The 24,746-nt window shown below is 41.5% G+C and overlaps 1 protein-coding gene and 1 long non-coding RNA gene across 2 annotated transcripts; both read right to left on the bottom strand.

Annotated features, from left to right (window-relative positions):
- Window positions 1-62: 62 nt before the first annotated feature.
- Window positions 63-19,602, bottom strand: LOC106096991 (protein NLRC3-like). Its single transcript, XM_019352117.2, has 7 exons — window positions 19,567-19,602; window positions 19,430-19,496; window positions 17,496-19,293; window positions 14,534-14,707; window positions 6,205-6,375; window positions 750-796; window positions 63-601 (listed from the first exon to the last, which is right to left on the bottom strand). Exons 1-7 carry the CDS (start codon window positions 19,567-19,569, stop codon window positions 63-65), a joined length of 2,799 nt encoding a protein of 932 aa, XP_019207662.2. The 5' UTR covers window positions 19,570-19,602.
- Window positions 19,600-22,529, bottom strand: LOC106096995 (uncharacterized). Its single transcript, XR_001223331.1, has 3 exons — window positions 22,451-22,529; window positions 22,267-22,371; window positions 19,600-19,630 (listed from the first exon to the last, which is right to left on the bottom strand). It is a non-coding gene; the product is annotated as an uncharacterized LOC106096995 (long non-coding RNA).
- Between the last annotated feature and the right edge of the window lie 2,217 nt (window positions 22,530-24,746).

Below are 24,746 nucleotides of genomic sequence, written 5' to 3'. Positions count from 1 at the left end.
TGACTGAACTATCTGTTCAAAAGTCAGTGTTTCTCTAACAGGAGACACTCTTTACACTCAACTCAGCACAGGGACACTGAGGCACCAGAACTGACTGCAAACCCAGGATAAAGAGTTTGAGTGAATGTGGTGTTGAAGGTGTGGAGGTGGATCAGAGTGTCAGAGGAGACTCTGTAGAAGGACAGAGTGCCAGCAGGACAGTCCACATACACTGCTACTCTATTAGAGACAGAGGAGGAGGAGGAGGAGGAGGAGATAGGTGTTTCTCTGTAATTGTGAAGGACAGAACGAGGACCATCATCATCAGAGCAGTCCAGACTCCAGGACTGATAATTCCCTCCAAACCAACAGTCATCACTTTCTCCTTTCCTTCTGATTCTTCTGTAACTCACTGATATATAAACGTGTCCTCTCCACTCGACCTCCCAGTAACAGCGACCAGTCAGACCATTTCTACACAGCAGCTGAGGATGAACATCAAATCTGTCTGGATGATCAGGATATGACTGAACCTCCTCCACATGTGTCACCTTCCTGTTGTTGTCAGACAGTTGGAGCTTTGTGTTCACTGTGTTTGTGTCGATTGTGAGTTGACAGGAATCTGATGGAGAGAACAAACACAATCCAGCTGCAGTTATTGATCCATCATCTGTTCATTGATTGACACTTTGATGATGACTCCTGACATGATGAAGATGGTTGAATGTGTGCTGCTTTGTTTTCATGAATCCCATTAAAAACACACTTACACTTCCTCAGACCTGGTCTCAACCATCGGACTCCAGCAGGCTCCACCCTGAAAGGAGGAGGGGTCAGAGCAGCACAGTCAGCATGCACACATGGACATTACATGGCTCTCACACACACACTGTTACACACTGATGAAGGAACAGTCCAACATTTTCACAAATACACTTCAGTCCATACGTGGATCAAACTGCTGACGATTTGGGCTGATCCTGCATCTGTCAATGCACACACAATATGACTGATTCAAACTGTGACCTTTATCTTTATATTCCTCTTCTTTTTAGCTGGAGACAACACCTCCCTGCCATACAGCACACAGCATACATAGCACACAGCAGCATGGGCTGGGTGAGTCAGTTTTTTTGGCAGTGCCTGGTGCTCATCCTCTGGGTGGAGTCATCATTGTTCCTCCCAAGGTTCCCACCTGTAGCTGATTAGACTGGTTGTATTTAAGACCACTGTTCACAACTAACCTTTGCCAGATCATCTGCTAACTTCTTTGGTCCTTGGAAAGCCTCATCCTGGCCATAACCATGCTCACCTGGATGCTGATCTCCTTTACTGCAACGCAACCAGTAATAATAATTATGGATTGCATTTATATAGCACTTTTCTAGACACTCAAAGCACTATACAATTCCACTATTCAATCACACACTGGTGGAGACAAACCACAGTTGTAGCCACAGCTGCCCTGCGGGAGACTGACAGAAGGGAGGCTGCCATGTCACGCCATCCGCATAGGTGGTAGGGTGAAGTGTCTTGCCCAAGGGCACAACGACCAGGACAGACAGAGCTGAGGATCAAACCGGCAACCTTCCGGTTACAAGATGAGCTTCCTAACCCCCTGAACAAAGGTCACTTAGTAATGATACGTTGTATGCTCTCCAGCCTTACCTGCCTTACCATTTGGAATCTTTAATCTATTTGTCACTGGACTCACCCAAGCTCTGCCAGTCACGGCGATGTACACACAATAACAGCCCCTCTTGCTCTGTTTTTCAGTTTGCACTTGCTCAGATCTCTGTGGACCTGTGTTGCAGTGTGTTGCTTCCGCTCTCAGGGGGTTGTCATTATGTGTGTGTATATGGATGAGCAAACACTGAAATACTTTTTTTTCATGCAGCAATTAATTTTGTTTGCTCAACTTTAGCTTTTCTTCGCTGAAAATAATTTGCTCCTCAAAATTCAACACTTGTACTTGTAAAAATTTTCTACATCTGCTCCAATTTTTTTTTTACGTGTGCTCAGAATAATGGCCCCAAAATAATGCCATATAGGTCTACTTTTAATGAAACTCTCAACATGACTTATCCATTATCATTAATGTTCCTGGAAACATACTCCTTGGAGACCCCCTACATAAATATCCATGTACTATCCAGCTAGACTAGTGTGTCTGTCCTTGAAAATATTCCTGCATGTGTGATTGTTCATGTGTCATCTGCAGGAAACAAACAGGAAGTGAGTGAAGGACACAGGAAATGTTTCCAGCTCTTCCTCCTCTATCAGACATTCTCTCCATACCTGAGAGTGTCCAGTCTCCAGCCTGGATCCTTCAGTCCAGCCGACAGCAGCTTCATTCCTGAGTCTCCTGGATGATTGTAGCTCAGGTCCAGCTCTCTCAGATGGGAGGGGTTGGAGCTCAGAGCTGAGGCCAGAGAAGTACAACCTTCCTCTGTGATCAGACAGCCTGACAGACTGCAGACACATAAAATAACAATCCATCTGTCAACAATGATTTTCTCTTTGTCACAATAGCATCTATCCATTTACATCTTTCAAATGTAATTAACCTTATAAGTGACAATTCTCAAGAGAAAACAACAGTCTGTACATATAGACGTGTGGCAAAAACAAAGACATAGAAATGTCTCGCAAAATTACGTAAGCACGTGGAATCGCATATTCACTTTGATGGCATCTACACAGAAAAATATGTCCTCTACTGAAATCCAGCATAAAATAAATTCCAAAACAAAAGTTTAACCCTCAGGGTCAAAATAACATGACCAATTTAAGATGACACAGGAACAAGATGCAGCAACTCAGACTCTCAATTTCAACTTGGTTTAAAACTATATACCACTTTGTAAATTGTGTTGACAGGCCACGTAAAACCAGAGTAATGAACAAAAATACATGCAACATTTTGTTTTTTTGTTTTTTTTTTTTCAGAATAAAACAGTGGTGTTTACAGCGGGAAGAAACATTAAAAACTGTGTTTTCTAAGGGCAGCGCTGGGAAATACTACGCTTGTGAGCAAAAAAACCACAAAAAAACCCCACCCCTTCCCTTTCCTATTGGTATAAAATTGTACAATGCCAACCAATCAAAAAATTGTATGGCAACCTATATAAAAAACGCCTGAGGCCTTGGCTGCATTTTTAGGTAAATAGTAACATTTTACGTTGTTGTTCGCAAAACTTCTGCATAATTTTTTAAAAATGTACAATTTATATTTACATTTCACGTTATGAAAATTATTTGTTAAACATGTTTGTGGTTTTTACAGTAAAAATTATCACTTATTTTCTAATCAGATTTTTTAATTTAAATCAATTGTGCAAATACAGTATGTCTGTCAGGGCTCTGTGTGCGGCAGGCGGAGGTAAGGATCCAAACGCAGGACTCGTGACGCCAAATTTCAACAGAAAACCACATCTTTATTGCTGGCAAAGCACAAAACATGAACAGAACAACGAACACTGAGAACAGGAAACACACAGGCATGCTCTGATGGTACGGCACAACACTGACCACAGGAAAACACAGGGCTAATATACACAGGGTGGTAATCAGGGAATGGGCAACAGGAGGGAGACACAGCTGGGAGAGATTGGACTAACGAGACAGGGGGAGCAAAGCTGCACACACTAACACAAGACATAGACAACAATAAAACAGGAAACATGAATCACTAAACAAAGACGCAGACACGACACTGAGCTAAACCGTCGATAATAACAAAATACAACCCGAACCTTAATCATAATGCAGAAACATACCAGAATAACTGAAACACAGATTCATCATAAAAACCAACAAAGCACCAGAGAAACATAAAGAACAATCCATCATTCAAAAATAAACCAAAACATAACAACTCAAAATACTGGGTCAAACTGACCCAGAACCGTGACAATGTCAAAAGGAAAACAGAACTGTAAAATCTGACATGTGAGCTTGTGATGAAGAGAATGATACCAAACAAGACAAGGTAAACAGTTTTTAAAAGTGAAATAAAGAGGTAAGATCAAAAACAGCCATTTAAAGCCTGGACACAAGAGGGTTAATCATGCTCTGAGCAAAATTCACTGAGCCAACAGCAACAGAACACCGTAATTACGCTTAACATTTGAACAACATTAGCATAAATTCTATCTTCCATTTGCTGTCTTGTATCCAGGAGTTTAATAGTGTAAGGTAACACACTACAATATTAGAGAGAAAGCATATGACATATAAAAGCATCAGGAGTGAAAAGAGGGGAGTGGAGAAGAAAGCAGAGCATCATGGGAAGTCTACCAACAGCCTGAGCCTATAGCAGCATAACTAAGGGATGGTTCAGGGTCACCTCATCCAGCTCTAACTATAAGCTTTATCAAAAAGGAAGTTTGAAGCTGATCTTCAAAGTAGAGAGGGTGTCTGTCTCCCGAACTCAAACTGGGAGCTGCTTCCACACCAAGTCCAACATAGCCAGGCTTTCTTTGTGTTTGCTGCTTTAACAAAACCTCAAACCCCAGTCAGAGATGATGAGCATCATCACAGTGATGATCTTTTCTCTGTTAACCCAGGCTTTATTTTTCAGGATCTGTGCACGCTCACAGAACAAGGAGACCTTTAAACATCATTTCACTCATTTCATTAAATGGATGGACTGAGCACGGCCTACAGATGAACTGGTGCTAGAGAGATATAAGGATTTCTCATTGGTCAAGCAAACACAAACTATGGAGTTGTTTGCATGCTGAACTTTGCACTGCTGATGAGTACTATAATGAAACTTCAATGTACAGAAAAATGTGCATCTTAAATAATCAGAGCTTCTTCAAAGCCCAATTATCAGATGGTATTTTCTTCTCTTTCAAATATTGCATGCAAAAAGGAGAGATGGTCACAGAGTCTTCTATTTGTAAACACATATGTGTGACTTATTTAAATATTGTCTTTCTGAGACTTACAAATAAATATACTACAATCTCAAAGATCCTCCAGCCCACAACCTTTACTCAGAAATTGATAATGAGCTTTTTTAGTAAATTTAGCAGCTTTTTGACATCTAAATGTCTTTGTGTTGCTGCAGACAATATTAAATCTAATCATGAATGCTACTTTAAATCTTCTTTAAATGTCAAACCTTATTTATCACATGGAGTTCTCCTATAAATGACCACACAGATATTCCCAGAGTTTCACTCTTCTGTTTTCCTAAGTCGGTATCAGCTCTAATTACCACCTATTCAAAGGTGATAGGAGTGACTTTTGGAACATACCCAATGACTAAGAGGAAAGAGAGAGCAATTTATACACCCGAGGAAAGAAGGAAACTAAACACAGAAGGGTAAAGTGATAGCTGAAATTTATATAGGCTGTAACCAATTTGAAGGCAATTACATCAAAATAAGCTATGAAGGTTGTCCACATTCGAAGGCTCCTCCAAATGTGACCTATAAATACACTGTGTAACACCATGCTAGCTACTGTTTTTGGTAAGCTCAAGTGCTCTTTACACATAAGCAACTTGTTAAAATGATGTCTGTACACAGTCTCATCTCATTCAGATGTTAACACTAAACTTTCTCATTTCAGAGTGTGAAGAACTGAGTCAAGATGATTACAATGATAGGTATTAGTCGATGTCATGGTCTAGAGACCGAGTTTTTTGTGCTTGTTGGTTATATATTATTTAATTATTGTTATTCATCCTGTTGGTTCTCTTTACTGTTTTCTGGTTTTGTTATATCCTTAGTTCCTAGGCTTTTATTAATTTGCCTTCCCCGTGTTCCACATCTAGTCTCTCTTGATTCCAAGTTCGCTCTGTCTCCTCCTTTATTTATATATCTGTTTTAGCTACTACAACAGATTATTTCCAATTACTGGAATAAATGAAATACTTGTTATTTTATATCATCATACATCACAATTTATCAGAATGAAGCTTCCCCAGTTATTTTGTTCTTCAATTATTATTGTTGTTTAAAATTTAAATCTAATATTTGCAAACTTCAGTTTTTGAGAACAGACCACTGGATTTAGTAATTTTGTTTTAACAAAAAAGGAAGACAAAAACATAAAATGTTAATGCAAAGAATTTTTAGATAATAATTTAGAGTCTGACAAAGCAACCAAAAGTGAATAAAAGTTCCCTTGACAATTCTATGAAGGTTAAATTTCTATGCAATAATATCATTCTGACCTAAATCGTCATCAGTGAAAACTCGGAACCCTGACCTGAGATTTTCCAGTGTACAGTTACTCTTCACTCCAGTAGACAGAAGCTTCACTCCTGAATCTTGCAAGTCAGAGTTACTCATGTCCAGCTTACTCAGACTACAGGTCTGAGACCCGAGCACTGAGGATAGGGCTTCACAGCTTCTCTCGGAGAATTTACAGTGGCTCAGTCTGAAAAATAAAAGGCAAACAATCAAACAAACAGTGCTCTAAAAGGGTATTTAGGATGCCATGAGGAGTAAAGCTTTTAACCCCCAATGCCCCCAGTACTGGTGGTAGGAGAGCGAACATCTGGCCACCATGCTAGGTCTGTTGTGTACATATAGACATGTGTGGCATCCACAGTTAAGCACAGAAAAATATGTCCTCTACTGAAAGCCAGCATGTAATAGATTCCAAAACTAAAAGTTTAGTTCTTTAATACCTACCATAGAACCAAGTCCGCCAAGGCTTACCTTTATATTTTTACATGCTCTGGTCCCATTTTTGGGAGCATTTCAATTGCTATACATCCGTTAGAGCCCAAATATTAATAATATGTATGCATTCAGTCCATTGTAACTACATAGCAAAAAAGTGCAAAAACTACAAAAAAATTGAAAATCGTTTTTCTTTGTTTTTTTTTTGTTTTTACATATGTTTTTAGTTAGGTAAATTTAAGAGGTTTATCCCTCAAAACTGTAAATACAAAAAAGTTGCACAATATAGTTTCCACCAACAGGAAATGTAATTTGAGTTTCTTCATTGTTTTATTTATGAAATACACAAATTTTTATATACTGCAGGAAAAACGAAAATAAATATTATAATGCAAAGAAAACTAACCAGAAAAGCATACAGTCAAACATGACCTTTAAAAACACTAGTATAGGCTTGTTACGTACAGAAGGTAAAAAGCTACATTTTCCACAAAACTGACATCTCTTCCGGTTTCTGCCAGGCAAAGCTTTATGTGGAAGGAGCCTAGGACGGTGACCTAAGACAAGCTGACGGCATAAGATGTAAGTACAACTCCTCTGGTTTCATATGCAAAAAAAAAAAAAAAAAAAATGTTGCGCTAGCTTATGTGGTTGCAGTTCTATAGGCATTTAAAAAACAGTTACGCAAAACGTAGTGTTCCTGCTATGACCGGTCTTAAAGGTTTATTCATGCTCCGAACAAAATTAACTGAACCAACAGCAAAAGAAGACTGTAATTATGCTTAACATTTGAACAGCATTAGCATACATTCTATATTCCATTTGCTGCCTTGTATCCAATACATATTTCCATCCCTATGGGCGATCGTGGCTGATGGGCGATCGTGGCTCAAGAGTTGGGAGTTCGCCTTGTAATTGGAAGGTTGCTGGTTCGAGCCCCGGCTTGGACAGTCCTGGTTGTTGTGTCCTTGGGCAAGACACTTTACCTTACCGCCTACTGGTGTTGGCCAGAGGGGCCGATGGCGCGATATGGCAGCCTCGCTTCTGTCAGTCTGCCCAGGGCAGCTGTGGCTACAACTGTAGCTTGCCTCCACCAGTGAGTGAATGAATAGTGGCATTGTAAAGCGCTTTGGGTGCCTTGAAAAGTGCTATATAAATCCAATCCATTATTATTTACCCAGTACATTAACTGAATAACTCCATCTCCCACAATGCCTCAGCAGAGTTTCCAGTCAAAATTGATCATTTTCTGCCTGGTTACAGACATTTCATTAGATGATGGCAAATTAGAATTTGGTTTCTTTTATTATTATATACCTTGTTGTTTTATATTTCACAATTACCTTATATTTATCATACATTTATGTTGGTGTGTGTCGGGACACCACTAGCCAGTAAAGAACTGTCTCTCCTTAATCACAGTGTGAAGGAGAGCTCTTTCTCTCTACATGTTTATCTGTCTTGCTCGCCTCTACAGGCCTGTCTGACAAGACAAGACGTAGTTGCCTATGAATTTTCTCTATATTACAGTGAGAAGTTAAATGGAATGGCTCTTATATCGCACTTTACTACGCTTCTGAGCGCGTTATACAACTTGCACATTCACCGAAACATACTTTTTCTAAGTGCTTTCTAGCTAACATTCACACTCGGATGAATGCATCGGAGAGAAATTTAGGGTCAGTATCTTGCCCAAGGATATTTAGCATGCAAACTAGGGTAACCTAGGAATTGAATCACCAACCTGCTGATTAGTAGATGACCTGCTCTACCGCCTGAGCTACAGCCACCCCAGTTCATGCCATACATGGTGTAAGATGACCTCAGGGCTGGACTTAAGACAAATAGAGGGAAACAAATTCAAAAACTGCAGTCTTCCACCAAGTTTTTCACCAATCACATTAACATTCTGTTTTTATGACACACAATAAAAGTGTTTACTCCTTGGGCATGGCATCCTTTGTATCTCTGAGCAGTGGGAGACAGAGGTCGGTGGCACCAAGAAAAACTAATTTGAAATTCTAATCGTTTGAATTTTGAAAACTTATAATTGAGCATATGTGTCTTCTCTGAAATGTGTCTGATTTGACAGAAAGATGTAGGATACGAAAGGCAGAGGGGAAGAGGGACCGTGTGAAAGGACACTTTAAAAAAACAAAACAAAACAAAAAAAAGAAACAGGATCCCAGATCACCTGTTGAGAGAAAAAAAAAGAAAAAGAGAAAACAAGCAAAAAAGCAGAGAAATATAATTAACACAGCTTCATCGCATTAATCTAGCTAAGTATAAATAACAGTGAATACTAAATATTAAATGTTGTTATGCACGACGCAGGACCAACAGCGCACCATGTGCTATGAGGTAGCAGCCAGGAAAGATGTCTATGAACAGTGAATACTCATGTGCACACCTGTGTGGATCAGTGCACTTGTATTCAAAAGGTTTCTCCATGAAACGATCTGCTAGAGCAGGGGTCGGCAACCTGCGGCTCCGGAGCCTCATGCGGCTCTTTAGTCCTTATAGTGCGGCTCCGCGTGGTTTGGGAAAATAAATTAGAAGTATTTAGCTGAAGTGTAATTTATTTATGTTAGTTCTTTTTTAACTTGTAGTTCTAAATTGGAAGATTATTGTGATATTGAAATATAAAAATACAATTATATTCTATTATTTTTTCATTACTCAAAATAAGAGTCACACTCGTGAAGCCGGTGTACCCGCCGAAACGCCGTGCATTTATCTAGACTTTCAACCCCAGGTAGGCCAATTATGGATCTTCGGATCCACATTATGTCAGCAGCTCCACCGTGAACTATGTTAAAAACAAACACCGCTCACGCCTCACAGATGACAGCTTACAGTCCTGCGTAAAGATGAAAGTGACTTCGTACAGCCCCGATTTGCAGACGCTGTGTGCAGAGGTTCAGGAGCAGAAGTTCCATTGTAAACATATCACGGCAGACCCGACGATGTTTGTATGAACATGCTTTTCAGCATCTCTTTATGACCACTTTTCACACACAGCTGCTGTACGCATACAGCTGGCTGTAGCTTTTCAGCTCACAGCCCAACACATACCAACACAACAGCATAGATAGCACAGACGCTAAGGCAGCGAGGCGTGATTGCGGGTGCCGCTCACGTGCGTCCGCCTCCCCTGCAGCGGCGCTGCAGACCACGCCTCGCCACACACATTAACCAGGTAAAGTACATATTTAGGCAGAATTTTGCAAATATCTATTTTTCATCTTTCAGCAGCATAGAGTTTTTTTTCCAATTATTTTTTAAAAGTCAGGTCAAGGCTCCAAAAGCCCAAAGGCGATATAAGGGTGGCGGCTCACAACAGTTTTTGTTTGCTACATGGATCATTTTAGTTTAGCTGGGTGTCTTTTCTTTTGTTATATTTCTTTAAGAGTTCAAAATGTGTTAATTATATGAATAAAATGTAATTTTCTCATTAGTACTTCAAGGATTTCATAAGCAACACACCTTAGTTGTTCACACAAAGCATAAAGGTAAAAAACAATATATACAGTGTTATCTTCATTTTAGATGTCAAAAAGTATTTGCGGCTCCCAGTGAAATCGCACTGAGACCTGGGGGATGTTACCCTTTCCCCCCGGCTGGAGACAAACAGACCACCCCAAGCTCCGCAGCAGCAGGGTTGCCCCATGTCCCAGACCCCAATTGAATGGCCAACACCTCCGCCCAGCTCCACCACCCTGATGGCTAAGAGAAAACATGGTTGTGTGAAGACCCCATACCTCCCTCCTCCCGCCCATGTGCAGTGTTGCTGCATGTTGTTCTAAAGTGCATTTAAAACACAGGAGGGCGTGGTGTTGCTGGCCAGAGAGCAGTAGGTGTCAGCATGCCCCCTCCCGAGAACCCTCAATGTCTACATGCATTTAAAATTGAGAGGTGGGCACTGGCGCCAGAGGTGAGATTGAATACATAGCCGTGCTCTGGACGCCGTATGACATGCCCGCCCCCAAGGTCCTATATATATGTGTTATGAGAGTGTGAGTAATGTGGATTTCTAAGTTGTGGAATAAAGTTGAGGCGCATGTGGCCATAAGGGGACAGAGTGGGGGGAATGCCTCCCCTGCACCCTGGCAACACACCTACACCCTGAGGCTCTGCATGTGTGGGTGGGTTTGGTGGAGCGGGAAGAGGGAGGCAGTCGAGGATGGGGAGGGAAGGAAGGGAGAGGCATGCAGCCCTCCCTGGGGCCAGCTCCCCCGCTGATTCTAGTAGGGACCCACCCCCAGGAAACAACCAAGGCAAGGGGGCCCAGGCCCATCCAGACTGGGGCCCGGGGCAGCAGCACCGCCAAGCCCCACAGGACCCGGGGCAGCCCAACCAACTCCACCACAGAGGAAACTGTACCCACCCCATCATTCAATCATCTCCCAGGCTACACAAGACAATCAACACCCAGGTTAACTCTATTCTCCACCTCTTCTGTGTCTCTCCCCCACCTGCGAGGATGAAACATCCTCCCTGCCAGTTAGCCAAATGCAGCAGAGGCCCCCTGCGCCAGGGCTAAGCCACTATGCACCCACCCGCCCACAGCCTAGTCGACACACCAACAAGGACCAAAGCACCCAATGCCCAGCCAGAGCCCCAACACAGAGTCGGAGAGCCCGCATTTAATATTTCCAGATTGTAGTAGGGTAGAAGAAGATTAATGTAATTACCTCAGAAAGGTTCGTTTGTGGATTTTGGAGAAAAAGCAACACAGCATCCGCATAGAGACTGGTTTTATGTTATACTTTCTTGCATTTTATGCCTTTAATTTTTGTAGCCTGTCCAATTGCTGCTGCTAGTGGTTCAGTAAACATTGCAAAGAGTGAAGGAAAGAGTGGGCATCCCTGCCTGGTGCCCCTCAGGAGACAGAAGCTGGAGGATGTTTGGTCATTTGTTCTGACACAAGCTGTTGGGGCATTATATAATATTTTTAGACCGTTTCCAAAACCAAATTTGTATAAAGTTGCAAATAAAAATTTCCTGTCAACTCTGTTAAATGCTTTTTCTACATCTAGAGATAATATTGAGGTTTCGATGTTTTTACTGCATGAGTAGTCTATTAAATTAAGCAATCTATGTGTGTTGTTGATGAGAGCCTACCTTTGATGAAACCGGTTTGTTCAGGATGAATTAAAAAGGGGGGTTATCTTTAATCTTTTTGAGAGAGCTTTTTGCTTGTTTGCTATGTCTTGACTAAAACCTCTCTAACTTCTGTTTCACTTCAGCAACATCACTCTTTTGCAGTGATAATGCCCATATGTTAATTCATGATTTTACTGTTTTATTTATTTTATTGGCGCAGTGAAAAAAAAAATGTTGGGGAAAAATTCCATCCTCAGTTACTTTGACACCTTAGCATCTGCAGTAATATTTAAGTCTCACAAGTGTTAGCTTTATTTTGATACCAAATTGCTTACACAGAGTTTGTAATTGGAAAAACAATTTGGGGAATGCCATTTTTAAGCAGGAACCTCAGAAATGACCCTGTCCTTTAGATTAAATAACATTTAATCCTGTTTTTCAGGAATTCTTACTAGCACACTAAGATCAACAAATAAATTAACCTTAATTTTTTAAAAGTTGATTTAATTAAATAATTTATTCAACTAAAGACAAACAAAATATCATTTTATCTGACCTCAGAATATTGACATTACAGTGTGGACTCTTTAGTAGTGATGGGATTTCCGGCTCTTTTTAGATAACCGACTCTTTCGGCTCGGCTCACTAAAAAGAACCGGCTCTTCAGGTTGTTTTGTCGACTGTCGATCGAGGACGCTGAAGATATCTACCTATTCGGAACCATGATAACAGGGTTGTTGCTGATCGGAGCTGGCTTGGCCCTGGCTTATCGGAGAATTAAGAAAGTGGAACTGGCTGTTCAACACCCCCTTCCCCAAAGCTGCCCGCTGGGATTGAAACGATGGGACGAGGCGCGACTTCTCAGAATGGGCTCACTGAGTGCAGCATGGTTAAGATCTTGGAGAAGCTTACGGCTGCCGTGAATACTCAGAATAAGACCTCTGAGCGTACATTGGATTCCATCAAGGCGAAGTTCACTGCAGTCGTGAGGTCTCAGAATCTGCTCTTTGAGCACAAGAATGACAAGACCACGGAGCGCAAGTTTGATAACATCATGGAGAAGCTCGTGGCTCTCCAACGGGAGATTGAGAGTCCAGTGTGTTAGAACAGCTTTGAAATTCTCATGAGTAAAACCATCATCATAATGCGGCTATCCCTTCAGCGCCAGCTGTGGGCTCAAGGCTGGAGCTGAACAACAACACCCTGATAACGACTGTGTTGAGACTGTTCCTTCCCATTCCATGCAAGGCCACCTGGGTTGGCTGGAAGACTGTTTACTTAGCCTGGCAGGGTGAAGGACACTGTCTCAGCTGAACTATGGACACGCACACACATACATATACACTGATAAGCACTCACTCATACATGCACATGCACGAAACACGTACACTGATACGCCCTCACTATCACCCTCCTTACCCCGGATCCAATGCCTCCTACCATGCTTACCTCCCATCCGCTGTGGACACTGGATCAGCTGGAGGCGCAATCAAAGATTGCAGTGGTCCCAGATCAGCTGTACAGACTGGAATACTCTCCCATGTTGCTTGTCTGTGTTTATTGTGCTATGGTGTGTTGATATCTGTGCATTCCTGTATTATCCTTTTTGTGTTACACATTTTGATGTTTTTTTCCCCTTGCTACCTGGCCTGACCTGTCTCCCCAATGTGATGTTTGTGTATTGCATGTACGGTCAGAAAGATCTGTCATCTCGGTTGTGGGCAACTGCAACTGACAAATAAAGGCTATCTCATCTCATCTCATCATCATCAATTGAAAGTATATGTGTATTGTTTGTGTATTTATACACAAGCACTCATATATTTTCAAATAATTAAAAAAAAAGTTCATTTACCTGTTACTACCACACACCAAATCCAGTCGTTGGTACTTGCTGGCTTGTGTAGCCACTAGGTAACAAAAGCTCAACGCTACGCCTAGCATTCTGGAGCACTTCTGTTGTCTTTTGTACGTGTTTTGGAGTTTTTACGTGCTTCTGAGTTTTTACGTGTTTTGGAGCTTGTACGTGCTTTGGGGTTTGTATGTCCTTTGTCTCTAGGGGTCACCGTAAATATACTTTTATTTATTCAGTCCACATAAAATGTAATAAATAAATCATATAATACAAAAACCAACTATTTACAGTTCAACTTTTAACTATTTAAATTTTCAGCTTTTTCCTTTTAAACAAATTTAAAGTGAAACAACACAAAACACTGTAAACCACAACACAATTAAATATAAATTAAAATATGAAAACAAAAAGAAGATGCATATTCTCTGTCATATGGGCCTGCATGAATAAACTTTCTGAATCCTTTATCATCTGCAACTGAAAATAGTTGTGGTTGATAACTATACCTTTCTAATGTGACGTTGTTGTCCCTGGCTCTCTTTCTCTCTCTCTCCCTCCCGCTCTGTTCCTGTGCTACTATGAGTGTAAATACCACCCCTCCCCCCTCTACCTAGCGCAAAGCACAAGGCTCGTGTGCGGAATGAAGCGGAAAAAAGTGTGAGAGAGAGAGAGGGTGAGAGAAAGAAAAAAGACCCCACGGCTCGCGATAGGGAGCCGTGGGATCAAAGATCCGGCTTTAAGAGCCATTTCGTTCACGACCGACACATCACTACTCTTTAGAAAGAAACATAAAATGTGAATGCAAAGAATCTTTAGATAATAATTTAGAGTCTGATAAAACAACCAGAGGTGAATAAAAGTTTCCTTGACAATTCTATGAAGGTTCAATTTTTATGCAATAATATCATACTGACTTAAATCATCATCAGTGAAAGCTCTGAACCCTGACCTGAGATTTTCCAGTGTACAGTTTAGACTCTTCACTCCAACAGACAGAAGTTGCACTTTTGAATCCTGCAGATCAGAGTTACTCAGGTCCAGCTCTCTCAAACTAGATGACTGGGATATAACAATTGTAGACAGAGCTTCAAGGCTGCCCTCTGAGAGGTTACAGAGACTCAATCTGAAAAAAAAAGGATAAAATTGTTAAATTTTAGTTTGTGTACTGTGGCACTTCTACATGTAGCAATAATTATTTCTGTTTTTAAGGAGTCCTTATTGTCGGATGTTTCATAGCTCAGAAATATGGCGGTTTATTGTAGTATACAACAAACAGATAAAGTCATCTTTATTAACTAATATCTTAAAGTGTCAATTAACAATAACAGCATATCATTTGATCTAACCTAAGTGTTTCCAGTGTACAATATGGGCTCTGAAGTCCTGTAGACAGAAGTTTCACACCTGAATCCGGCAGGCTGTTTATACTCAGGTTCAGCTCTCTCAGGCTAGAGGACTGGGAGCTGAGAACTGAGGAGAGTGCTTCGCAACCTCTGTCTGAAAGGTCAGAGACATTCAGTCTGAGGGGGAAAAAAGGATTGTTTTGAGTTTGATTTGAAAAAAAAAATGCGTTTGCTTAGTGAAAACACAATTGCAGTGGGGTAAAAAAGAAAAAAAAGACTTTACCACTTCCTGATTTCCCATTTTTTTTCTTTTTTATATTTATCACACTTAAATGTTTCAGATAATAAACATATTTAAATAGTAGATAAGGATAACACACAAGTAAACATAAAATGCAGGTTATGAATAAAGTTGTTTATTATTAATTAAGGGGAAAAATCCAAAACTCTATGGCCCTGTGTAAAATGTGATTGCCCCTAAACCTTATAACTAGTTCGGACACCCTCAGAAGCAATAACTGACCTGATGTCACAGACATATAGTACCTTTAGTTACTTTCTTAGTTTTGTGAATTTTGGTGCTAAATACAGCTCAATATAATTCTTCTTTATTGCATGTGAGACATCAGTGCAGCACCTCAGTACCTTCTGTATCTTAAACTGTTTTTAGCTTGTAAGTCCAACCTCCCTAAATGCACTCTGTCAGTCTCGACTGATTTGAGGGAGCATTCTGAAGGGCAGCATTCAGTCTGTGTAAGTTCCTCTTGGTCCACTTTCTGATTTTGAAACTGTCAAAACAGCCAATAAGTGTATTAAAAATATAATTCCTTGGTCATTATTGGAAATTCCCAGATTCAGTTGTACATTTTAGAGCCTGATTCTGGAATATGACAGTGAACACCAGGGACAAGAGCATTTTCCACTACTGTCAACTCCAGCACAGGATCCATAGTCCCAGGGAAGGCCATCTGGAGAACAGCCAAGGATTCAGAGTCAACTATTTCCATCTCAGGATGCAGAAGTTTGAAACTAGATAGCAAAAACTAACTAATTTTCTTGTCAGTGTGTCATTCCCTGTTTCCTGTGTGACTCCATCATGTGTATGTCTCTTAAGTTATGCCCATGTCTCCCTCAACCTAGTCTTACTTTCCAGTTTACATTTTCCCCTCATTTTATCATTCTGTGTCTCCCTTGTCTCTGTTGTACTTCGTAGTGTTTCATATTTTACCTTGACAGTGTCGCATGCTGTGTTCAATGTGTTTAGTTTTATTCCTTTGTGTATTCAGGTCAACTTGTGCCAGCTGTGTTCCTTGTGTTATGGCACTCTCTCTTGTGTGCTTATGCTGTATTTGTTTTCCACTGTCAGGTTGTCTGTTTCTTCTGTGTTTCTCACGTCATAGAGTAGTTTCCTAATTCAGGTCTCATGTTCTGGTTTTGCTGTGTTTTAGTTTTGCTTTAGTTTGCCTAGTTTAGTCAGTTAGTCTAGTTTGCCTTTTATTAATGTTAACTTTCCAGCCTCAATAAATGGCTCGCTTTCTGTTCATACTCACTAATGCTTCAAGTGTGGGTATTTCGGTCCTCCCTTCTCTCCACCCATTCCTACAAGACTGCCTAAAGAATTTTTTATTTAGTCTTGCTCTTAGAAATATTAAATTAATGTAAGAAATTATAATTGGATATGGGTTTTTTTTGACTCAAGTATACAATACCAGATTTCAGTTTAAAAAGGGAAATTGTATGCTTAATTACACTAAAACTATGAGTTTTGCAAAAAACAACAACAACTGATGAGATGTATTTTTAAAATATTTGCCCCAGTTTCAGTGAGTAAAAGACACAAAAAATCCTATGCAGTTTTTTGGTTGCAGACCTGTGTAATTGGCTATGTATCTCAGGCTTTCAAGAGTAGTTGTCAAACAGCTAACAGATCATCTGCAGAGGAATGGCTTATTTGAAGAGTTTCAGTCAGGTTTCAGAGCTCATCACAGCACAGAAACAGCTTTAGTGAAGGTTACAAATGATCTTCTTATGGCCTCTGACAGTGGACTCATCTCTGTGCTTGTCCTGCTAGACCTCAGTGCTGCGTTCGATACTGTTGACCATAATAACCTATTAGAGCGATTAGAACATGCTGTAGGTATTACAGGTACTGTACTGTAGTGGTTTGTATCATATCTATCTAATAGACTCCAATTTGTACATGTAAATGGAGAGTCCTCTTCACACACTAAGGTCAATTATGGTGTTCCACAGGGTTCAGTGCTGGTACCAATTCTGTTTACATTATACATGCTTCTCTTAGGCAGCATCATTAGAAGACATAGCATACATTTTCACTGCTATGCAGATGACACCCAGCTCTATCTATCCATGAAGCCAGATAACACACACCAATTAGTTAAACTGCAAGAATGTCCTAAAGACATAAAGACCTGGATGGCTGCTAACTTTCTGCTTCTTAATTCAGATAAAACTGAGGTTATTGTAATTTGCCCCGATTTTTTGGCCAGGATATGTCAGTTCAAAGCACATATTAAAATGCAAAAGACTGATCACACATTTACTCACAGAGCTTTGTTGGAGGCTTTGACCACTGGCAGCAACCTCAGAAGAGCCTTCTCTGAAGCAGAGTATTTATTCAGGTCAAACTCATCCAGATCTTTTTCCTGTGACAGTAAAATGAAGGCCAGAGCTGACCACTGAGCAGGAGAGAGAATACCACCAATGAGACTTCCTGAACTCAGGGACTGTTGGATCTCCTCCACTAGAGAACAATCATTCAGTTCATTCAGACAATGGAACAGATTGATGCTTTTCTCTGCAGACAGATTCTCATCAAGTTTCTTCTTGATGTACTGGACAGTTTCCTGATTGGTCTGTGAGCTACTTCCTGTCTGTGTCAGCAGACCTCGTAGGAGAGTCTGACTGGTCTGTAGTGAAAGACCCAGGAGGAAGCGGAGGAACAAGTCCAGATGTCCATTTGGACTCCATAAGGCCTTGTTTACAGCACTCTGGTAGAAGAGTTTCTCTGCAGATTTTCTTGTTTCAGACTTCTGGGAGGTTGTTTGTTGTTCTTCCAGCAGATTGAGTCCAGAGTTGATGAAGGTCAGATGGACATGAAGAGCAGCCACAAACTCCTGCACACTCAGATGGATGAAGCAGAACACCTTGTCCTGGTACAGCCCTCTCTCCTCTTTAAAGATCTGTGTGAACACTCCTGAGTACACTGAGGCTGCTCTGATATCGATGCCACACTCTGTCAGGTCTGATTCATAGAAGATCAGGTTTCCTTTCTGCAGCTGATCAAAAGCCAGTTTTCCCAGAGACTCCATCATCTTCCTGCTCTCTGGACTCCAGTGTGGATCTGTCTCAGCTCCTCCATCATACTTGACCTTCTTCACTTTGGCCTGGACCACCAGGAAGTGGATGTACATGTCAGTCAGGGTCTTGGGCAGCTGTCCTCCCTCTCTGGTTTCCAGCATGTCCTCCAGAACTGTAGCAGTGATCCAGCAGAAGACTGGGATGTGGCACATGATGTGGAGGCTTCGTGATGTCTTGATGTGGGAGATGATCCTGCTGGCCTGCTCCTCATCTCTGAATCTCTTCCTGAAGTACTCCTCCTTCTGTGGGTCAGTGAACCCTCTGATCTCTGTCACCCCGCCAACACATTCAGGAGGGATCTGATTGGCTGCTGCAGGTCGTGTGGTTATCCAGAGGCGAGCAGAGGGAAGCAGTTTCCCCCTGATGAGGTTTATCAGCAGCACATCCACTGAGGTGGACCTTCTAGAGTCAGTCAGGATCTTTGTTTTGTGGAAGTCCAGAGGAAGTCGACACTCATCCAGACCATCAAAGATGAACACAACCTGGAAGTCTTCAAAGCTGCAGATTCCTGCTTCTTTGGTTTCAGTAAAGAAGTGATGAACAAGTTCCACCAAGCTGAACTTTTCCTCTTTCAGCACATTCAGCTCTCTGAAAGTGAATGGAAATATGAACTGGATGTCCTGGTTGGCTTTGTCTTCAGCCCAGTCCAGGGTGTATTTCTGTGTTAAGACTGTTTTCCCAATGCCAGCCACTCCCTTTGTCAGCACTGTTCTGATTGGTTCATCTCTTCCAGGTGAGGCTTTAAAGATGTCTTCTTGTCTGATGGTTGTTTCTGGTCTGTCTGGTTTCCTGGATGCTGTTTCAATCAGTCTGACCTCATGTTCATCATTGACCTCTGCAGTCCCTCCCTCTGTGATGTAGAGCTCTGTGTAGATCTGATTCAGAAGGGTTGGGTTTCCTGCTTTAGCGATGCCCTCAAACACACACTGGAACTTCTTCTTCAGGGTGGATTTAAGGTTACGATGACAAACTTCAGGAAAATGTTCTGGAAAAAGAATGCAAAACATTATGTCTCATCTCCTTAAGAAATGGATGTTTGGCGACATGTTAATCCATCTCTTAAGACAATAGCAAATGTTCCAGTCATAAAACAGCTTAAATCTGTAAAGAAATCCTCTTACTGCTCTCCAGATGGTTAGCCAGCTCCTCCTGTTTTATTCTCCTCAAGAACACTGACAATCCACTGGTCTACAAAGAGCAGCATTGAGATGACTATGAACACAATATATGTAAAAATAGTTGTTTTACATGTACAGACCATAAATATGGAGTCCAGGTGTGTTTGATGCTGCTGGGAAACCTCTGAGCTCTTCTGGTCCACTCTGTGGAGGAAGTATGATTAATTAGATCAAGCAAAGGGTAAAGATCCAGTCAGTGATATTTCTGACAAACATAGTGACTAGTCCTACTATTCCAACTAGATCCAACAATTCGGCTTTGAGATTGAGTCCCACAGTTTCTGCTCAGGGTCAGTACTCAGAACTTTTTCTGAATCAGTAGAATTTTTTAAAGCTTGAAACTTGAAAGGCATCAATGGGCAGTATCCTCCACTGAGAAGCAGATTAGAGGCCACGATCAAGGTGGCACTGAGGGAAGTTTAATCCCAACATTATCCAGCTATCAGAGTTGTAGAAAGGTGCGATGGCCCCTACCTATGGCCTTGGAAACTGGCAAGCACAGACTCACAGCCTTGGCCAGCCACTTAGCTTAAAGAACTATACCAGAGAAATGGAAGGGAGAAGAATAAACCAGCTGTTCTCCACGGAACTATACAGTGAAATATATCAGTGGCTAGTGGATCTACGAGCAGACCATTTGCAACTTCCCTGAACAGGGACCAGTAACCATGACAGTGGCAGAATCCAAGAACGGGTATGCACAGTTGGAAAGCATCAGGTATTAACACGATTCACGGCTATTGGTTGAAGAAGCTGACTGCACTTCATGAGTATGGCAGCATAAATGAACCAGCTACTAATTGATGAAACACACCCAGAGTGGCTAACTGAAGGCCGGACAGTCCTGATCTCAAATGATCCCCGGAAGGGACAGGTTTCATCCAACTACCAGCCCTTAACCTGGCTCAGTGTCATGGGCTGGGACCCAGCATTTTGTGTTCATTTTGTACCATCATCATGCACTATTGCAGACATGCTAAGTTCCTGTTGTTTTATTATTAGTTAGGATTTGAGTTGCCTTGTATTTTGATATTCTTTTATGTTAGTTGTGTAAAGCTCCTCAGTTGCTATCTTAATCCTTGAGTATCTTGATCCTTTCATTCCATCACCCCTTGTGTAAAGTCTCCCTTGTTCATGTTGTCAGTATTAGGTCTCATGTTTCCTGTTTTATTTTCGAGGAGTCTTCTGTGCCTTTGCGTCATTGAGTTCATGAGTCTCAGGCTGTATCCCAATACATCGACCGCATGCTCTGGAGTACACATTTTGAGACCTATTACATCACAGCGACGTGACGACGGCTGTCCCAATCCGAAGTGTACTCCAAATGCGTACTCCAAATGCGCCGTCGATTTCCCCAAATTTGAAGTGTGGTCTGGAGTACACTTCGTGGTCCCATATATCCCACAATTCATAGCGTGGTGGTGGGTGTGGATAATTTTGCCGAAAAATACGGCTGAAGCGGAGCGGCCGAAGAGTAAACTTTCAAAAGTAAGTACTGAATATTATGTCACTTATTTATATGCAAATGTTTAACAATGAAAAACATTACTGGCACATGTGGCCAACATTACTGTTGGCCACATGTCGACAAAGTTATGTCACATTAGTGATGTTTGTACTTTCAGCGTTTACTTGGTTTTAAAGCCTTTACTTTCAAATATACGCCATTCAATAGTCGACCTTAATCTTACAGACGTGATGATTTTATGGATAATTAAAGTCAGTCATATATCCACAAACACAACAAGCTGAAAGTCAGTGATGCTGCTCGGTTTGCAGTCCTGAATATGACGGCACAAGCAGGATTCACTGCACTGTTAATGTTAGCTATGTTATATTGCTGCCTCTGTTCGGTGGTGTCGAGCCAAACGGACTTTAACGTGTGTTTGAACGAGCTGACGGTTCACTCGTTAAGCTGAAAGAAAGATGCTTTAATCACAGGAGTCACACATGTGTCCACTGTACCATCTGGGAACTCTTCTTGTTTAGCACTCGTAATAACACAAACACTAAATCCTCCTTCTCTGTGCTGTTTTGTAGCAGTGTATACACCTGAGACTGTCACCTGTCTGTCTGTCCTGCACTCTCTCTCTGTTTCTTTCTCTCTGATTGTGGAATAAAAGTATGAACATGTATTTATAAGTTACACTTGTGTTTGAATCCTGCAGCTTATCACACATTTGATTTCCATGTTTCCACATGTGTTTTATGCAGTTTATATTCAACAACATCAAGCAGTTAAATCACAGAGTTCCAGTTACCAACAGCTCACCTCACTGCAGCAGACAGAGGCTGGACTTTAAAATCTCTTTACCTTTAGACCCGTCATTCTTTATGGACGCACATCTGGGTCTAGGTTTGGGTCAGATTGTCTGGGTCTAGAAAATCTGATCTCTGATGGATCCTTATAGAATATCAAATATTGTTGTAATCTAGAAAAGTCTGCCCATATAAACAACTTCTAGTGTAAAAGTGTTTAGAGGGGGTCATTTACTGATCGGAAGGTTGGAGGTTCGATCACTGGCTCCCAGAGTCTGTATGGCAAATATCCTTGGGCAAGATACTAACCCCATGTTGCTTTCCGATGCAACCATTGAAGTCTGAATATGTGTGAACGTTAGTTAGTAAAGACTTAAAGAATAGAAGAAAGTGTTTGTGTTAATCAGCAAATTGGCATGTTTTATAAAGCGCTTTGAGTCTGTGACAGTAGAAAAGTGCTATAGAAGAATCAGTCCATATACCTTTATTTACATTTATGACATTTAATGGAGATAACCTACTTTTCATGAGAGGAAGGTTTTTGTTTGAAATTAACACCCACTTCCTTTGAATCACTGCTCTTTATGGATACACAACTGGCTCCAGGTTCAACACTCTGACAAGTGCTAAAAGAAAGACAAAAGTAAAAAAGTTTAAATCATAAAAAGTGTCATGACACATAAAGAGCTAATATCATTCACTCACTCATTATCAGATGACTGTCTTTGTTCAGGTTTATTACTGACATCTTTCACTGGGTCACTCTTTAAGGACACACAGCTGGAATCTGAATCAGGTTCTGGTCCAGGCTGGTTCCTGTGAATAATGATGGAGCAGTGATGTGAGTGCTGAGCTGTGACATGGAGAAGAGTCATGGACAGTTAGAGATGGTCATCTCACCTCTGAGCTTTGGTCTGGCTCTCATGTTCCCCACACAGAGTGCTTTTAGAGGGAGGGACTCCCTCCTCTCTGTCCTCACACTGATCCATGCTGCTCAATTCAGCTCACACACACTTTCTACCTTCACCTGCAGAGGAAACACAAATCATTCATGTGCACATCAACTGAAATCCTCCTTTCCATCATGTGTGCTGTCCAAATATCAGCTACTTCTTTCCTGCTTCATCTCAGTGTCAGCTGAATGCAGTCAGACAGCAGTGTGAGGCAGAGGAAGCTGCCATCAGCTGCTCTACTATCAGTCCACTAGATGGAGCCTGAAGCACACACGATGCATTCACTGACACACACTGATTCACTGTGACTGGAAGCTTCAGTCAGTCCAACACGTGTGAACAACATTTTAAACATTTCAGCTGTACCATGATTCAAAGAGGATCACCAGAGTTAAAAGCTTCACACTAATTATTCCTGCTGAGTTTGCAGAGAACTGCACACACACTGATTTACTGTTTTGGGAACTAGAAAACATTCTTGTCATAAACTGGCTTTGTAACGCAGGCAGGATAAAACCCAAATGCAGACTCTTAGGGGAGACGTTAACTCAAAAATACAGCTTCATTTGCTGAACCGAAAAAAATATTATAAAAACTAAAGTGGGAGGTTTCAGGAACAGTAAAGGTCTATGAAAACGCACAAAGAAGAACACAGCCATGAGGAACGAGGGAGAACACAACACTGGAAAGAGGGGACAGAGGGGTTAAATATACAATATAATGATGAGGGAACCAGAGAACCAAAATGAAACACATTGAACAAGGAATGCAAGACTTTCACAATAAAACAGTAAACAAAGGAACACATGACTTTTACAATAAAACACGAAACAAAGGAACTAAGCTAATATAACTAACGTTAAAGGTCAAAGAAAAAAATGAGGTGATGCTGCTGGGAGTTACGTCACAGACTAGCAGCATTTAGTTACTCAGCATATATTTAATCCTTACTATCTGCTCCTGTCACCTGTGTTGACCTCTGACAACAACAACATTTAGCAAACAGTTTATTAGCTTTGGTGAAATTATGAACAGGCATCAGCGCGGTCACCTATACTGTCCTTTAGTGCTGGAGCAGCAGGAACACCAGGGCCCATTCTCAATTCTCAAGTACTGTAACAGCAGTGTACTTGATGAAATCGTCGTCATGGAGTTTTTACTGCCATCCCCGCTTAATTTAAATGTAATTTATATTTACAATGTGTGAGGAAATGAGGGGTTGTTTTTCTGCCATTTTATTATCATTTTATTTTATTGCATTTACCATTATATAACAAACATTTTCAGTCATGCATATATCAGACTTATTGAAATTACATTTTTAAGTTTGTGTGAATCTCATGTTATCCTTTATTTACAGGCGCAGTGATAATCATTTTCATATACATGCATTGTATTTTCTGTGCTTGCCAATGAGAGGGGCTCGATCAATTAGTGGAGGGTCGGAAACTTTGTTCGGCGCGAGGACCGAACAATCTATTGTGTTTAGGATCTTGAGCTATAGAGAGAACACGCCTACAAAACACATATACCATGTTATTCACCATTATCCTTTATTCATTTATATCCATCCATCCATCCATCCATCCATCCTCATCCGCTTTATCCGAAGTCGGGTCGCGGGGGCAGCAGCCTAAGCAGAGAAGCCCAGACCTCCCTCTCCCCAGCCACCTCCTCCAGCTCATCCGGGGGAACACCAAGGCGTTCCCAGGCCAGCCGAGAGATATAATCTCTCCAGCGCGTCCTGGGTCTGCCCCGGGGCCTCCTCCCGGTGGGACATGCCCGGAACACCTCACCCAGGAGGCGCCCAGGGGGCATCCTTGTCAGATGCCCGAACCACCTCAACTGGCTCCTTTCGATGTGGAGGAGCAGCGGCTCTACTCTGAGCCCCTCCCGGATGGCCGAACTTCTCACCCTATCTCTAAGGGAGAGGCCAGCCACCCTTCGGAGGAAGCTCATTTCTGCCGCTTGTATCCGCGATCTCGTTCTTTCGGTCACTACCCACAGCTCGTGGCCATAGGTGAGGGTAGGGACGTAGATCGACCGGT

The sequence above is a fragment of the Oreochromis niloticus genome, unplaced genomic scaffold (assembly GCF_001858045.2).
Source record: "Oreochromis niloticus isolate F11D_XX unplaced genomic scaffold, O_niloticus_UMD_NMBU tig00000768_pilon, whole genome shotgun sequence".
Taxonomy (NCBI): domain Eukaryota; kingdom Metazoa; phylum Chordata; class Actinopteri; order Cichliformes; family Cichlidae; genus Oreochromis; species Oreochromis niloticus.
The sequence above is the reverse complement of the archived record's forward strand: the minus strand, read 5'-3'. Positions and strand labels throughout refer to the sequence as shown.